Raw genomic sequence first — 18,129 nt, 5'->3', positions numbered from 1 at the left:
AGAGCAGAACTGCAGCATCTTCAAGTGTATCCCTTTTCCCATTGGCCAAAAAAGTATAATTCAAGCATGGGCTGGCCAAGAAAACAACAGATATATTAACAGTGGAATTTCTGATTTTGCAGATGTTAACAATAGGACTTCTGGTTTTTCAGCATCTTCTCCCAGATTCCCTCTCTCTCTCTTTCTCTCTCTTTCTCTCCATATTTCTCTGGTCTCACAAATATATGATTGTCCCAGGCAAGGGTTCATGTGATGCCCAAGGCAAGTCACTGACTCTTGGGCATTTTCAATGAGCTATCTCCTTGTTCCAAAACAGGAACACATGAAGAAACATATTGTGGGCAGGACTGGCTCACAATGAATAGAAGATGGTGATGGTGACCATGAAGTAACTTTGGCATTTCTTTTCTGTCATCCAAATCATTGACTTCTGTCCAAGAAGTCATTGGAGCTTTTCTGGGAAAAAGTGTGTCTACCCATGAATTACTTAGTGTGACAGGGCTACACATGATAAGATTACAGAGGAAAAATAAAGTAATCTAACAGTGATTTTGTTGAACTAGTTTGCTCTGTACTAGGCTGCAGGAGACATAATTTCATAAATCAGTCCGGAATTGCGAGGTAGGCAATCATCATACATCATCCCAAACCAGCTAGGATTCACACCAGTAAAGCCACAATTGTTTTTTGTGTTGAGGTAGAACACAATCCTCACAAACAGTGAGAATCTAATAGGAGACAAAAGAATATGTGAGTCCCACCTCTAGCTCAAAGGCATCTGTACCTCTTTTATGTCTCTCATTCATTATGTCATCCTAAATTAAAAGATAGTGTGATGAAAAATGAGAAGATGCTGTTAAATTGATAAAGCTGTTTGATAGAAAAAATACTTTTATATTGGAAAGGGGATCTATCAGTCACTTAATCCAATCTTCCACTCATAGCAGCAACATCTTAAAAAAAATTGCCCAGGCTTTGTTCTGTAAAGTTTGGAAGTTTGGTGCATTTGTAAGGATGGAGATTCTCACTGGAGTGTTTGATTAGCCTTACAGTGATCTTTTTTGTTTTGTTTTGGGTTTGGGTTTTTGGTGTTTTTTTTTTTGTAGTAACATCAATTTAGATGGAATTAAAAAGGAACTGGGTTCTGCAAATATTAGGTAATCGCTTGAGGAATTCTTGTAAAATTTGTCATGAAATCTGATGAAATCTAAAAAAATCTGATGAAAGCTAAGAAATCTGATGAAAGCTAAAAAAATGTAACTTGATAGTTTCATGAATGTAGAAGAGTCCTAGTAAATGCAAATTCAGATGCCAATGCTGTACACTATTCTAAATGGTTATAAACCCACTGAAAAATCATGGGGACAATCAAAAGCACAATTTCAGCACATAAATTTTACAGAATGCTTGGTAATTTTTTTGGATGTATGCACATTCTCAGCAATGCAGAGAAGTGAGCTCAGTGTACATTCAGAATAAAACTGAAACTGCTCCTAAGAAATGTCCTTTCAACATAGTCCCCTCCCCTCCCCTTCCCTCCCCTCCCCTTCCCTGAATAAAGCTTGTATCAGATCAGCCTACAAGCTGTGCTATTACACACATGTGTATGTTATACACTGCCATGTGAGTTGGGTAGTTTCTGCTATTGTGCAAATAGAATAGATCTTTGAAAATCTTTGCTGTTACATGAATCAGATTGCAATGACCTGCATAAAGATCTGATGTGAGTATAACACTGATAAATTGCAAATTTATGTTCCCTGTATTTCTGACCAATGGATGAATTGCAGGGGTTTTTTTCTGAGATTCTTAAGATCTAGTAATATTTACTTTTACTTTCCTTAAGTCTGTTTTCAAAATATTACTGGGATACAGATTCTGATTCTGAGTAAAAGATAACCTCCAGATCCAAAAACAAAGTTCCATGTAATTTCTAACCCTGATATTTTTGGAAGCTGAAACTGTCTTGCAACTCTATCTTCTGTCACAGGCAAATGCAGAGGAATGGTGCTGGTGAGACTCATGCATGAGGATGTAGCTCTTAGTAAATACTTCATCCTGAATTTCAGGGAAGATTTGAATGGAGAAAAAAACCCTCTGTACTTATTTGTATCTATATATTTCTGTTTACTTTCTTTTGGTTGTTACTAACACTACCTTCAGACAATAGGTTGTTTTGACTGTACAGCAAGCCTGGGGACTTTCACCTTCTGCATCCCAGAAAAAGCAAAGGCCATGAAGAGAAGAAGTCCTTGTGCCTATCTGAGAGTCTTTCTTTCTGTAGAAGCTGGAGATATGAAAGAAAATTCACAGTATATCATGCCAGAGTATCAGCCTGTATTCAGTAATGCTGCTAAAGCTGAAAGAAAAGGCTCTGAAAGGTTCTATGATATACACAACTGCTTTTTAAATGTAACAAAATTTCATCCCAGTTCTATCCTAGTATCTACAGAATAAAAAATTGCAGCCATATTAGAATGATTGTACTTGTCATGGAACAAAAAACTGACAGTGGAAAATGTTCAACAGATGACAGTTATACAATGCAAGGAAAGTGAGAATTCACAGATAGTGTGAGCAAAGAAGAAAGTGAGAAATTATATCTCTGCACCTGAAAGCTGAAGTGAGATGGAGAGGAGACTGAAATGCAAAGAGGCTGTCTGTCACAGGTAAATATCAGGAACAAAGGAATGGTCTTAACAATAAATTGCCTGTGTGGTGAGGCAGGCAACACAGGACTACAAGAAGTGTGCAAAAGACAGAGGAAGAACAGCAAGTAAGATGATATATGAATAAGGTGAGTCTGAGAGAATGAGAACAAGAGATTATGTCCACAGAATATACTGAGACAGGCCGGAGAAATGGCATTCAAACAAATTTAAACATGCATGGTTAGGATTTTTTATGAAATTCCTGAAGTAGAAACAAAGTACCTTCTTTCTGATGGTGGGATATAGAACAGTTATAGTTTGAATGAGGATCTAATGCTTGGCTTTTGTTTATTCTGTTGTTTATTTTCTGACCTAGCATTTTTAAACGTTTTTCTTTAATTTTTTCGTTTGTTTCTTTTTTAAACGGGATACTTCACTGAAAGTAAAATCAGTTTAGCCATTACATGAAGATGACAAGAAGTTGTGTCTCTGTACATGTTAGGGTGTTAAAAGCTGTCGAAAAAAGCTTGCTTCCATTGCAAAATGCACAGAAGGCAGGGGAGTTTAAGTAACAGAAAAAGACAAAAAACCTGTGACTGGGACCATATAATCTTTTGCTGTGTACATAGGTGCATGAGAAGACAGTCTCTTTTCTAACTAAGTAAGCATAAAACTCCATTTCACACAAGGGGAGTCAAATGGAGCAAAGTCAGATGCCTGTTAACATGGCTTGATTGCTTTTGATTAAGATGAGTTTGTAATTTTGCATTATTTCCAGAATGCACTGTCCTGTGCTTAGTATAGGTTTGCAATACAATAAGACAGAAAGTGTAGAAGGAGAGGGATTAGGAAAGCATAGTCTGAGCTGATCTCAGCTCAGTAATGTTGCAGAGTCTGTCAGGAGCAGAGCAAAAACGTTGAATGAATGTAGGAGTAAAAAGATCAATTGAAATATTGGTATCTCAAAACCATAACAAGTTCTACCAGCTCAAGATGTCTCAGCATGCAAGATCACTTACAAAACCTTGTTTGCTAAAGTGCATGGGACAGTCAGTGTGGAGGTGGACACAGGCCAACTGGCCAGCCTGGTGACATTTCTATCCTCCCAGCCATTGAATTCAATGTCCCTTCTTCCTTCTACATTGTACAAACACCTGTGTTATACCTGATAAAACCAAGAAGAATCACATCATAAGTGCTGTCAGCAGGATATCTCGGTCTGCAGGGAAGTACAATTCAAAGAAGATTCTGTCTACCATAGCCATTAAGCTTTAAAAGGACCAAGTACCCCTTCCTTAGTCCTTTAACTTTGATATCCTAGGACGAAATCTGAATGATTATTGTGTGTTGATTTGTTGTTGATTTCTTCGGTGTTGACTCCTGCTTTAAACCTGGAAGAAAGCCAGTGTGCTTGAAAGCTTATTTAGCTTTTCCAGCTGTTCTGTTTATTTTAGTGGGAGTTATTGGTCTACAAAACTCTCCTAGCTTAATTCTGCTAAATTTCATTATGTAGATACTAAATGTGTTTACTGTTTTAAATCATCAATTTGCTGGAATACAAATATTTTAATAGCAGAAACAATGTTTCCAAGAAAGGACTTTCCTTTATTTGTTAGACTATAAGGCCCCTGATTCCCTGTGCCTCTGGTTGTTTTGTTTAGTGTACACACACAGATTTTTTTCAGGATGCTTTATTAAAGTGCATTGAGAATAATCATATAACTACAGAACCATAGAATGATTTGAGTGGAAGGAACCTTTAAAGGTGATTTACTCCAACCTCCCTGCCATGTGCAGGAGCAATCACAGCAAGGGTACTAACCAAAGGTAGTTCCAGAGGATCTTATACTAAGAGTCTTCTTTAACTTAAGAAAAGCATTATGATCTTTCATGGATGAAGAGAATAGGATTTAGTTTACATTATCCAGATGTGGGTTTCAATCTTTATTAGAAAGGAGTAAATTGTGAAATATTCTGCAATCTTTATGCTCCTTTGCTTAAAATATTTCTTGTAAACTTTACATTATGAACATTGTGAGAGTTGTCACTAATGCCAAATTAGTCCTAACTCTTATGACCAGATTGGTGCCAACCTCAACTGCCAACTCACATGAGTGTTTTCTGAAGATAGGATCCAGTAAATAACAATAAACACATAACAAAGAGGTCTGTACAAAGCACACCTACTTAAACAAAATACCCTAGCTTTTGCTCAAGAGCTCCACAGTTTAAGCATGTTGCAGATTGATGTTCATATTTTGCCACTAGCTTCAGTTTCTGAGAGAATCCTTATAACATCCAGCCCTGTCAAGATAAGCACCTTTTCACTTCTGTTTGTAGAATGGAATAAAGTCTACACATTAGGTTGAAAATGGAATAATATTTTCACATGGAGCACAGACCTTGTACAGTTTGAAATGGGAATGCTGAGTCTAAATTTTCCAAAGGAACAAGAAATATCCTTCTCACTCCTTACAAGAAGGACTTTGGACAATCACTTAAGATTTTATGTGAAGTAAGGCAAAAAATTACCCTTTTTTTGGACAAGTGTTATAAACCCTCTGGATATGTGAGCTGGGACCAGGACTAAAGTCCCAGGCACGATCAACTGAATGAATCAAGAGGAGAAAAACAATACTTAGTATCATTTTGATCTTTGGTGGAACTTAAGCAATTTATTATCATTGCCATCTGGATTTCAGTCAGCATTCACTACAAAAACTTACCAGAATATGTTACTTGTGGGCCAATGAAATCAAGTATTTACTGAAAATACAATCTGGGTATTTACTGAAAATATAATCTTTGTGTTTCCAGGAAAGCAAAAAAGTTGTACAAAAAGATAAAATTGTGTTCCTCATTTTCCTTGATGATAGTCATACTTTTGTTTTCATTGGTCCCATTCAAACTTTTTGTCTTGACCCTACATCTTCATTGAAACTATTACAACTCAAAAAACCCCATGATGATCTTTAGATGTTTGATGTGATGCTTTTCACCATCTCAATTATCCAAGTTTTTTCAACTTAACTTTTATAATCACAGAGCACTGTGGGATAACTTGCTTTTTCTTCTGTAGGTTGGTCTAGGAAATCAATTTACTGGCTGCATCTCAATTGTTTTTAAAATGTCATGCTACTTCTTACTGCTCCCAGATGTATTTCCAATTCCTCACTTTGCTGCAAAAAGCATTAAGTGCTGATTTTTACAGCACAGCGTTCCTTCTTTTATCCCTGTGAATTTGTAACAGGCATATGATGAATATATTTTAGAAGTGGCCTTTTGCTTAACAGAAAAACGAGAGATAGTGCTGTTCATAAGCTTGGGATAAGTTAAGATATTTGTGTACAAGGACTACTGAAGAGCAGGGCATGACATATATTTTATGAAAAGCAGGGAGAACAAGAGGGCTATCCTGTAAGATCGTGAATGGTCAGTAGTGCAAGTTCAGAAGTCACCTTCCAGATGCTGATGCAGGCTTCTCTATGGAAGTGTGTCAGAGCCACATGATGAACCTGCATGGGTAAATTACACTGAGATTGAACTACACCTTGATGTCTGCTAGTGAGATTATGGAAATAAAGAAGGATGCCTTTTAATACAGATACTTGCTGACAAATCTTTGATCTTTCTAACACATTATGCCAATAGATCTTTTTAACACACTATGCTAATAGATCCTAGATCTATGCTAATGGATATTTCATCTTTCTAATATAGATCCTTTCTGATTCCCACAAGCATTCTATGACTGCTTTCAGTATCACAAGTTAAAATATTCTTGTATATGGGTCCTTTTGTGTATTTATGTGTAATGCTTTTCTAAAACTAATCCCTCTGGTCAGGCAAGATGTACTTGATATTTAACAATTATAATTATCTGCTGGGGCTTTGATTGTGTATCTTCTTATTTTTACTAGCAGTAATATGTATATTTTTAAAAATCCTATCCCCTCTAGTATACAATAAACATGCTTTGCATTCTCAATGTACTCTGAACTATAAAAAGAGAGCAGAATACCTCAAATGTCTCACATAAGGTTAATCCAGGGACCTAAATATTGATGTGAAACATTGTTCCATTCTTCATTCAGTTCTTCCCCTTCTGTCCATCTTCTTCAAGGTAAGCTGTGTGGAGAAGTGAGCATAGCAGGAGACTGAGGATGGCAAATAGTAACAGTCTTTAGTTCTGCATCTGAAAAATAGAGATACTGATAATGTTTATTAGCTCCTTTCTCACACAGCCATAATAAGTATGATTCATCACACATTAAGTAGTGATGGACTCAGTCCTCTGATAAAGCTAACTAGCTTTCATTAACATGTAATATGACAGCATACAGTAGTTTGCATATAAACCTTTATGTGTGACATCACATGATTAAGGGTCTAAATTTCCAGAAGTTCCATAATTTTGGCTGCTAATTTGCTAAAGCTAATTTGCTAAAGCTTGAGCCTCACTGAAAGCTCAAGGGTTCAATGTTCAATGTTCAATGAGAGAAATGCAGCACCTGAGAAAATTTGAACCAGAATGTTTCAAGCTGAGCCCACAAAAAAAATAGGGAAGCAAAATGAAACCCCTTCTTCAGTAAGTCTAGCTCTGGGGAAGTCTAAATTTTTCTTTACTTTCTCCTTTACTTCCTTGTAGCTTATTTCTGTATTTTATTCTATTTTTTTTTTTCAGATTATACTGCATGTTAGCAAGCTTTATTCAAAGTAATTCTTCTGTCTTCTCTCATTAGTTTTTGTTATAAATTTTGCCCATCATTTCTTTGTTGTTTTTTTCTCTTTTTAGTTATGTTGATCTGTATACAATAGTATGAAAATACGTGATAATTTGTTTGCTACTGGAACACTCACTCTAAAAACTGTACTTTCCCCTTTTGCATTACTCCAGGGCTTTTGGTTTGCTGTCAGGCAAAATACAAGGTGACTTTTACACATCAGACATTGCCATATGTAAAGTGAAAGAATAGCAGCAGTAAGTCTTCATTCTAATACTTTCTGAAGCAAACTTCAATTTCCCCATTCTGAGATTTCCACTGCTGCAATGGAAACAATGTGTCCCAGGCATTTCCTGGTCTTTAGGTTTGAGGCAGTAAGAAACTGCTAAATACCCCATGCAAAGCAAAGTTGAAAATAAAGCAGGGCTAAAAATCTTGTAAACTAGATCAGGTGTTAGTACAGACAGTTAAAAAATCTGCTTGTGTTTGTTCACTAATCTCTCCAGCATGGGAGGAGTCAATTGCAATTGATTATTATTTGTGGGTAGTAAAAAATAAATAAGCATTTCCCTGTCAGACTATTTAAAACTGCCTGCAAGCTACAGATCCTGAAAATGTCGTGAGTTAAGTTGTGGAAATGTTTTAGTTCTCTTTATTTGCCACAGTTTCATTGCCACTGTTTCATATTCTTTGTGTGTGCACGAGTTGCACTAATAAGGATTTTCCTTGTTTCTGCTGGTAGCCTAGTGTTTGTTTCTTTTTTCTGTTTATGAGCCATCATGGATTTTAAAGGCTAGCATGGCTCTGATCTGCCTCAGCAGAAGGTAGTTGTTGCAAGTTCTAATGCAATCCTCCTTTATTTCAGACCTATCTGAGAAAATGTTTCAGATCCTCACAATACTCTTGCTGGAAACACATCTCTCCATGGTTTCAGGTAAGAGAAAAACTGCTTTCCAGTTCCACTAGCAGAACAAATGCAGCTTTTAGTATGTGGTCTTCATCACCTCCAGCAATACTTGCATGAATGGTCAGTAATGTCTGGAGCCTCTGCTTTCCATCTTACAGATGGCACTGGCACTGACTGAGCATAGGACAGGTGTCCATCATTTTCCAGAGTCAGGCTTCTTTACTATATTATGTACTGGCAGCTGATGTGTCCAGCATCAGTGGCATGGCTGTAATGAGGATGACCAAAGCAACCATTGCCCACTGGGAAGTATAACAATCTCAGTGTAAGACACAGTGAAGTAAAATCACTTTTGTTCCCCTGTCCATGCCTGTAGCAGAAGCAGGCCAAAACACAGGAGGAGCTTGGCACTTTTTCACATAATTTTTTCCCTTGTTACAGTTGTCTTAGAGTGAACAAACAAACATTGCTAAGGGGAACCTAGCAATGCTAAGGTTTTCCTCTAAGTATTTCAGAGATACATCCAATAAAAAGAATGCATGAACAGTTGCATGGACTTCTCTTTGGAATATCACTACAAACACCTCCAAGTGCTCCTGAATTGTCTGCCAATATGGGAAGTAGTAACAATGTATACTGAAAGATGTATTGTAAATAACTCTGCAATATCATGTACACTTTAAAATGGCAGCCCATTCATAACAACATTAATTTCAGATTGTGTGAACAGCTAAGATTATTTTGATATATTTTCTGTAATACTGTTGCACATGTCTGAGAAAATGCATGAGATCAAATGACACTCACATGGTTCCAGGTTTGTGGAGACTAATTGCTACATTGCAATTTTGAGCTATACATGTTTATCCAGCGCAACTATGCTGGTTTTTCTTTTTGTAAAGGATAATGAAATTAGATTTTTCAATTTCCACAATTAATTGTTGCTTTTACTGCAACCTTAGCACATGTAAGAGACCATATCATAGTTTGATAAAAATGGTCCCTGTGTAACTACTGGTCTACCCTTAAGTTACTCATAAAATGTGAAAAAACTCCTCAACCCATAAAACTTGGTCATTTTGCCCTCATCTTTCAGATTCTGTAATCAATACAGAATATAGATGATTTGCTATAATTACTATATGGTAAAAATATAAGTGTGAAAATGAATAAAAAATGCTTAAAACTTTTAGTCAAATCAGTAACGATATACTTCTATCTGTATACAGTATATTATCTGTATACTATCTAACACAGTTTTGCCCAAGTTTAAAGAAAATCAGAACATGTTATGATGAAACTAATGAAACTGTTCTCTTTTCCTCACATAGCTTTATTTACAGTTGAGGTTCCTCAACAGCTCTACACTGCAGAATATGAGAACAATGTGACCATGGAATGCAAATTCCCTGTGAATGGCTCAGTAGATCCAGAACTCCTGACTGTTATTTGGGAGCAGAAAAGGCAGGGCTCATTGAAATCAAAAGAGGTGTACACATTCCGCAATGGGAAGGCACTCCATCCATCCCAACATCCTGATTACATAGGAAGAGCATCACTTCTGCACAATGAACTGAAGGTGGGACGAGCCATCCTTCAGATCACCAATGTGAAGATGACAGATGCAGGATCATACCTTTGTCTCATTGACTACCAGGGTGTGGACTACAAGTACATTGTTTTGGAAGTAAAAGGTGAGTGGTTAAATTAAATATAATTGTATACTCACTGAGACGTCTCTACTAAATTCCTACAAGCTTGTAGAGATTGGGTAATCTGAAGGAATTTGTTGCTAGTTGTGTGACCAAGACTTTGCACTCAGCCCTCACATGAACCAAAGCAGTTCTCTTAGTGGTGGCTAGTCTTTGGTTCAACAGCTGAGCTCCTCCAGGAGCACCTGGTGCTGCGGAGGGACAGCATCTCTTCTCTTTTCATCCTTCTTCCTTTCCCCTTCTTTCTCCAGCCTCTTCTCCACTGTAACCTCCTCCCTCCTCTCCTTTGGAGGAGGGAAGAGTAAGATCCCCTGACTTGTTGGGCCACCCTCTGGTCATTCCCAAAAGTTTCTCAGAGATGCTTCAATAACCTTATGAACTCTGCTGCAACTACCCTAGTGGCTGGGGATTCCCCAGGTGACTGCAGTTTCCAGAGCAAGGACATGACTTTCTGTGTTCATTGAAGCCTAATGGGCATTATTAATAGAAGTATATGTTCCTGGACAGCATGACAGACCTTTGAAAGACTTCTGGTGTTTTCCACAATTGCATGTCTGTGATGCAAGGCAGCATTTGTTTCCCACCCAGATATTTAAATAACAATTTTTATCAAAAGTGAAAATGGACATAGACATTCTTAAGACCCATATTAGTTCCTCTGAAAAGTCAATTTTGTTCTAATATGATGAAAATGTTACACTGTTTATAAGCTAGGGTAAAACAAACATGAAAATCAACCTTTCTGGAAGTGGCATATTCTAAAAATGAAAATAAGAGTCATAAGATTCCACTTGTCTCCTCTGTCTCAATAAATTATAAATTTAGTGTCAACTGCTGCCTTGTATAAAGTACTGGAGTGTGTTCTTTTGCTGCAGGCATGATAAGGATTCAATAATCACATTTTCATTGTTCTACAAAACACCCTTCATAATTTTAAATAAGTGTCCCACAGATATAACCACAGAATACTTAGCATTAAAGAGAAGCAGAGAAAATGAAGTGGGAAAATGACTATTGTTGCATGCAACAATTTCACTCAACAACTTCTTATGCAGCATCTTACAAGAGAATAAACACTCAAGTAGTGAGAATACCAGGTGAAGACAAGTTTGTTTTTATGTGCCAGTCAGAAGGCTTTCCTCTGGCAGAGGTTTTCTGGCAAAATGGAAACTTCAATCTCAGTGGATCTGCAAATACCACCTATACACTGACTGCAAATGGCCTCTACAATGTCACCAGCATCCTGATATTCAAACCAAATATGAGTGAGAACTACACCTGTGTCTTCTGGAATAAAGAACTGAATGAAGAAACTTCAGCTCACATTTCTACTTTAGGTTTGTATGACCTTGAACTTGTACATGACAGTGTTCATATATACATCATGTGCTATGGCCCATCACCAAAGTTCAGTTCTAGAAAATGGTGTAATATTGACTCTTGGGAAATGGAACAAATCAGTATTATGTCTTTGAAGTCTCATCTAGCTTCCACTCCAATGAACCAGTTTGTATTTTTTTCTATATTTTTTCTATATATTTTAATTTTAGGGTAGTTTTCATTATTTTCGTGTCAATACAGTGGGAATTTTTTTCAGCGGTATGGTATTTTCCCTCATAGTCTCCTACTTTAGTGTTCTACCTAGTTGTCTACCTTCACTTCAGCAAGGCTTTTGACATTGCTGCCCATAATATCCTCACGGGTAAGCTCAGGAAATGTGGGTTAGATGAACAGGATCAAGAACTGGTTAAATGACAGAGCCCAGAAGGTTGTGTGATCAGAGAAATAGAATCAAGATGGAAGCCTGCTGTCAGTGGCATTCCCCAAAGATCAATACCAGGCCCAGGCTTATTAAATTTATCAACAACCTGGACAAAGGAATCAAAGGCACTCTCCACAAGTTTGCTGGGAACACTAAACTGGGAGGAGTGGCTGGTCCACCTGAAGGCTCTGCTGCCATTCCATGGACCTTGATTAGCTGGAGGATTGGGCAGAGAGAAACCTAATGAGGTTTAATTGAGTGTAAGGTCCTGCACCTGAGGAGGAATTGCTTCACATGCCAGCACAGGCTGGGGTTTGACCTCTGTGAAGTAGCTCTGCAGAGAAGGACCTAGGAGTCCTGGCAGACAAAAAGCTCTCCAGGAGACAGCCAAGAAAGCTAATGGTATCTTGGGGCACATTAGAAAGAACATTGCCAGCAGGTCAAGGCAGATGATCCTGCCTCTTTACTCAGCAGTAGTGAGGCCACATCTGGAGTGCTGTGCCCAGTTCTGTGCTCCTCAGGACACAGAAGAGAAGGGGGTAGTGCAGAGGGTTCAGTGATGGCCACAAGGATGATGAGGGTTCTGGAGCATCTCTCTAATGAGGAGATTTTATTTAGTCTGGAGAAGAGAAGACTGAGAGGGGATGTCATCAATATATACAACTATTTCAAAGGCAGATGCCAATAGGATGATGCCAGATTCAAATGTCACACAAATGAGAGATTTGACTGTTTTTTTTGTAAGGCTTTTTACAGTAATATTTCAGAAAAAATTAATCATGAAATGAGTAAATCATTTTATGATGGTATATCTATATTTTATGTTGGTAAATCTTAAAAAACCTTTGTTCAGTTAGAGCAAACTTTAGAGAAACATAACTGATAACTTGATAAACAATGCTTGTTTTGTAAGTTATAAATTTACTTTCCTTTCATGTTTTTGACAGCTTTAATGAGTACACAGTATAGTGGACAAAAATTCCTGATCTCTTTAATCATCCCCGCATGTGTGATTGTAACTGTCCTTCTCTCTGTGCTAATAATTCTTCAGAAGAGAAAATCATTCAAGAATGAGCAACCCAAAAAAGGTACATTTTACTTCAGATAGTGAAACTTCTCACTTTTTTTTTTCCTGTGAACAACCTTTGGGAAATTTTAGTAAATCTAGGCACACTTGCATGACTTCGGTCATATTTTATTTCTAGATGACAGGAGGGCATAAAATGAGATCTTGGATAATTTGACTTGGGTTTTATTTCCCTCACTTTGTTACCAATGGAAACAAGGTGTATGGAAAGCTACACTTTTAAAACTGACCAGTTAAGCGTTCTGTACAGAGTTCAAACAAACTTTGCTTTGGGTAAGGAGGACTGCTTTGTAAAAGTTTGTAAGAGTTTGAACGGTGTTTTCTTTATAGCTACAAAGACATTGTGGCTACAGTATATTACGCAGAATTTTTATTTTCAACTCCATTATAGCTCTATAATTAAAATGGTGCAATACAGAACTAACACAGAAAGTATTTCTTTCCTTGTTTGCCTGTGCAGTAGTGCAAAAGTTATAAAGCAAAAAGACCATTATTCCAGCATCTTCTTGTACATGAACAGACTCCAGAAAACCAGACAAATGTATTTATAGTCATGAAAGGAGAGTCTTAACATTTTGACTTCAGAATTTTATTCAAGTTTTGTAAAAGAAAAGAAACGTAGAGAAGTTTATTTATTTGATATAGTTTAACAAGAAATTTAACTGCGCTTACAGCTCAGTTTAATCTAGAGGCTTGTTGAATTGTATTGTTTCTTTCAAATCTAGAAATGTTTAAGCTAAATTTGTATATATTTACTTTAACAGACAGGCAAAGAAAACTGAACCCTAACACAAAGGATGAGAACGGTAAGTCACAGCCAATTTTTTTAAATTTGCATTTACAGATTTTTCTTTCTTACATCTAAAATCTTAAAAAAGTATCTAGATTGCAACCTAAACAATGTTGCATCAAAATGGAACATAGTTTTCAGTTTAAATTCTTTTTTCCTTAAGTTTTTTAAAAATGCAGTGTCTGAAGTTTTGACTTTCTCTTGGGCAATGTAAAAATTTATAAACATTGGTTCTCTTTCACTGAGGTATCAATAGCTTTTATACCTAGCTTAGCACACACCTCTGTATGTTGAGGTTCTAGTAGTCTTGGCTGAAAAGAATATTCACAGAAAGCTGGTTGTTTTCAAAAGCATCAAGATTTTTTGTGGCAATAGTCTGTTATACTATTGGATCAGGCCACAGGTTTTAACAACAAATAAAATGATACTTCATTTATCTAGAATATTATATCATCTCCTAGGCTATTTATTGCCTTATGAGAATTTGATTTGCCTAGACATCCAGGAATTGTTACATTTCAGAGGGAAGAAAACACCTAAAAAACTTTCAGGATGCATCTATTTGTTCTATATCAAAATTGAACTGGAGAAAAAACAAACCACAGATGCCACCATAGAAAACTACATAACATTATGACAAGAAAAGTTTAAATGCACCTACTCAGATAAATCAATTTTGTTACCTATAGATAAAAGTTTGACAGGTTAATGCATTGTGAGGAGAGAGGCTGTAGCCAGCGTTATGTACAAAGGTACTTGGTTCAGCCATAATTCCTCGGTATTCAAGCAGACCCTCATAAAATGTATTGAAACAGCCCAGAGGCTGCCAAGGAGCACAAATGAACTAATATTGTGATGCAGCTAACCAAGTGAACACAGAGACAACTCAGGGCTTTTCCAAGGACAGCATTTTTTGGAGAATCCACCCATGTTTCTCACTGCTGAAAAATACATGAAGAAGTCACCAGCTTTAAAAAAAGAAAACTTTGTGCATGCAAGCTGGAGATTGGATGAAGAGGGGATGAATTAGCTGATTTCCAAATCACCTTCAGGTTGCCATGTTTGCATCTTAACTGTAACTGTTTGAGCCACTGCCAATAGTTAAAATAACACCTTCAGAAGGCCACTTTCACCTTCAGAAACTTTGCTGCAGTCAAAGTCTCATTCTTATTTTTCATGTGACAGTGTGAAACTACAGTGGCATCATGACGTTCACTAAAGAACACAAGCTCAAAGCAAGCAGCATTCTGCAGGACAGCGTTGGTGCATGTCTGGACATAATTCCAGTGCAAATCGTCTGAACATAGTTTAGCTTCCCCTGGCTTTTTGTATTATTTTGCAGAATTTCTCCACTTTGTAGCCTCTTCTGTCCACTTAGAGAAATTAAGAAATTGAAGGAGACAAGTCTGCTCTTTGTGGTTTTACTTCTTCATTTTAAGGACAAAAAAACTTGGTCTTACTTGCAACATGCAGTAAGTCAGATGACAAACATTTATATTTCTCAGCACTGGATATTTTTAAGAAACCCTGGAAAGAACCTTTTTTCCATGATGAGTAGGTAGTTGAAGCATAAAAGCCACAGATACTTTATCACAGTGCCTTGGAAATGACCCATACAGTTCTGGTTACAGGAAAAAGGATTGTTAATGTTACCAGTTTTAACTTACAGCTCAAGCTGTATCAGAACTGAATATGCAGGACATTTAAACTCATCACTGAAGTCCCAGTTCTGCACACTTTTAATCACATACACAGATGTAACTGAAAAACATTACCATGGATGCTCTCTAAACAGATTTCAGTTTTGTTATTTCATTTATATGGCTGAAAGTGAGTGATAGCTTTGTTGTAATAGAAAATTCAGAATTTGGACTACGGATAAGAGATAATTCTTTCTTCAGAAAAGATTGCAGCAGATGTTCTTGTAAATTATGACAGCTTTAAGAAGCTACTGCAGCTTTGGCATGATCCAGAAAACTGAGCTTTCACTCTTTACCACTCAGTTGTTAAAATCAGGCCTTTTATTATCCTAAATCACTGCAAATTTTTAAACTAATGGTATTGCATTTTCTTTCTTTAAGGTGATGATTTTAACTCTCAGACTGAGGCTTTATACTTGTCAACTGTCACAGCTTCAAGAGACAGTGGGAGTACGGGTCTGTGAAAATTCTTCATCTTACATGCCATATTTTGCACTTTTTCAATCTGTTTTTGGGGACTTCAAAAGAAAATTACAGCACTTTAGCTTTGGGAAAAATGTTGAACCCATGGGGATGTATTTGCACTGCAGTGATAGAAAGCTATGCCTCCTCAGATACCATATCATCTTGAAGTTACTGAGAACTATGTTGTCACAAAACGTGGTTTACCACTGTGGAGAGGTCATCTGAGTGCCTTTGATTGACTTTACTTCGGGGTTTACTGTTGCTCAAGGGATTGTTGTTTAAGAATGCCTTCATTAACTGTTCCGGTCTCAGGAAGGGTGCTTGGATTCAAACGTCTTGTGGAATTTGAATAAAAGTGTAAATGCTATCTTATGTCAACTACCTTTCAGGTGGAAACATCATTATATGCCTATATCTCATTTCCAAATTTTCTAACACGTTAAACAGGATATTAGCACAGCTATTCATGATCATGGCAACATCCGTAAGATATTTCATATCACAATAGCAATAAGAGGTTGAAATTAAATCAAAGGACAGACAAAAAAACCTCCCAATACCAGCAATAAATCAACATTATGTTGCATAAGAGAATTTTTATGTCCATATAAAACCTCACAAGTAAGTCAGGTAAAAAAAATGAACTATGATGCTATGCTACAAGACAGTAAGAAGTTTGAAATTTGAACTGATTATTCAACAGAATTTTCTTTAGGAGGAATTTGGAAGCAAAAGTGAAAATGAAGCTCAAACAGATTTCTGCACTGGTTATTTTTAAACAGTAATTTTGCCTTTGTTCAGAGGAAGAAGTGAGTCTTTTCCACGCCAGATTGCTTTACTTCCTAGCACTGGAACACCAGATTTTGAAAAACATCTAAAATTAAACAACTTTGCCTCTTAGATAGTCAAGAGACAGTGAAACAGGGCACTGGATAAGGTCTGTCATATGGTTTTGAAAGACCAATGGCTTTGGTAACCTGCACTTTCTATTAAGATAGATGTAACAAGATTGAAGAAAGATGTTCACATGGAAGCTACTTCTGTATGCTCGTAGAAGAATTCCACTGATTAAAGTGTTTTTCATAGCACTTGTTCTGAATTTAGATGGTAACTGCATCTCCAGTGTCACTTTGCAGCTATTTATTCCAGGCAAAAGCGGACCTACAGTGCTGCTATGAAACCAGAACATCAGCATTCATCCTCTCTTGTTTAACCAAGACAGATGATTTTAAAAACCAGGACTGTCACTGATTTTATTTGTGGAAGAGAAAAACTAATCTCTCTCTGACATCATCTTTAATTTAATATCTAGGTATTGCACCTTTAATTACCCATTTGTAGCCACTGGATTCAGCTGAGACAAATCTGCTCTAGGCTTGTTATGTCCTGTGTTCATGCTGACATGGCAAATCAGGCAGATGTCAGAGAATCAGAAGCAGCTTCTTGAAGCATTGGTTAGCTTAATATGGAATAGCAACTTGGGCACTGCCCTGGTTTGTACCATTTAGCAATATTTAAGGGTCAGTGCATAAGGTCAAGCAATTTCTCTCTGTTCCAGATTTGTACTCTGCTAGGATCTATGAGCCCTTGCCCTGTAGCAGCCATGGTGAAATCTAACTCAATGTGGTCCTGTAAAGAGTTAATTTTGCCTTGTTCTGTTTATTTTTGTCTCGTGAAAGTGAAATGGAAGTAATTAAAGCCGAATTTATGTGGATGAACATAAATAGTACACCACAGTGTTTGCAATTAGATTATGGTGATAATCATTGTTCCTTACTGAAATGGAAGTCATCCTGTCATTACCTTATACCGGTGAGTAAATGCTGCCTTGGTGTGGGCAGCAAAGAACAAGTGTGGGTAGCATTTCCTGCTCATTTTACAGGCACGGCAAACACTAGCCTGCTTTCCCTCTTACTGGATTGTACACTGAAAAGTTTCACCTGGCATCCTTAGCCTGAGGCAACTCAGTTTTCCACAACTCTCCTATGCCCTATCCACTCCATTATGTATGAAACAATAGCAGTGTTTACTGCAATAATTACAAGAATCTAGAAATGTATTTTGGCTCATGAGTTTCTATTTTTACCAGCTGTCACTGGATGCTTATGAAGCTGACTGTCACAACCGAGCGTGTGAAAATTAGCTTGTCAGCAGTTTGGCCAGTCTGTGTACATCTATGAATTCATGCAAGACCTGTCTTTTACTGTAAATCATTGAGCATATGATATGTGTGTGATATGATGAGTCTTTATTATTTCTGCTTCACCTACTGTTTTACATGCTGTTATCTCCAAACTGAAGAGAGTTTTCACATTACAGATAAACTGCCTG

General features: G+C 37.0%; 1 protein-coding gene across 1 annotated transcript; it reads left to right on the top strand.

Annotated features, from left to right (window-relative positions):
* Positions 1-8,252: 8,252 nt before the first annotated feature.
* Positions 8,253-17,532, top strand: LOC136373795 (programmed cell death 1 ligand 2-like). Its single transcript, XM_066338779.1, has 6 exons — positions 8,253-8,309; positions 9,614-9,976; positions 11,050-11,331; positions 12,704-12,844; positions 13,608-13,649; positions 15,715-17,532. Exons 1-6 carry the CDS (start codon positions 8,255-8,257, stop codon positions 15,795-15,797), a joined length of 966 nt encoding a protein of 321 aa, XP_066194876.1. The 5' UTR covers positions 8,253-8,254; the 3' UTR covers positions 15,798-17,532.
* The last annotated feature ends 597 nt before the right edge of the window (positions 17,533-18,129 follow it).

The sequence above is a fragment of the Sylvia atricapilla genome, chromosome Z, assembly GCF_009819655.1.
Source record: "Sylvia atricapilla isolate bSylAtr1 chromosome Z, bSylAtr1.pri, whole genome shotgun sequence".
NCBI classification, from domain to species: domain Eukaryota; kingdom Metazoa; phylum Chordata; class Aves; order Passeriformes; family Sylviidae; genus Sylvia; species Sylvia atricapilla.
This window is presented reverse-complemented; position numbering and strand designations above follow the sequence as displayed.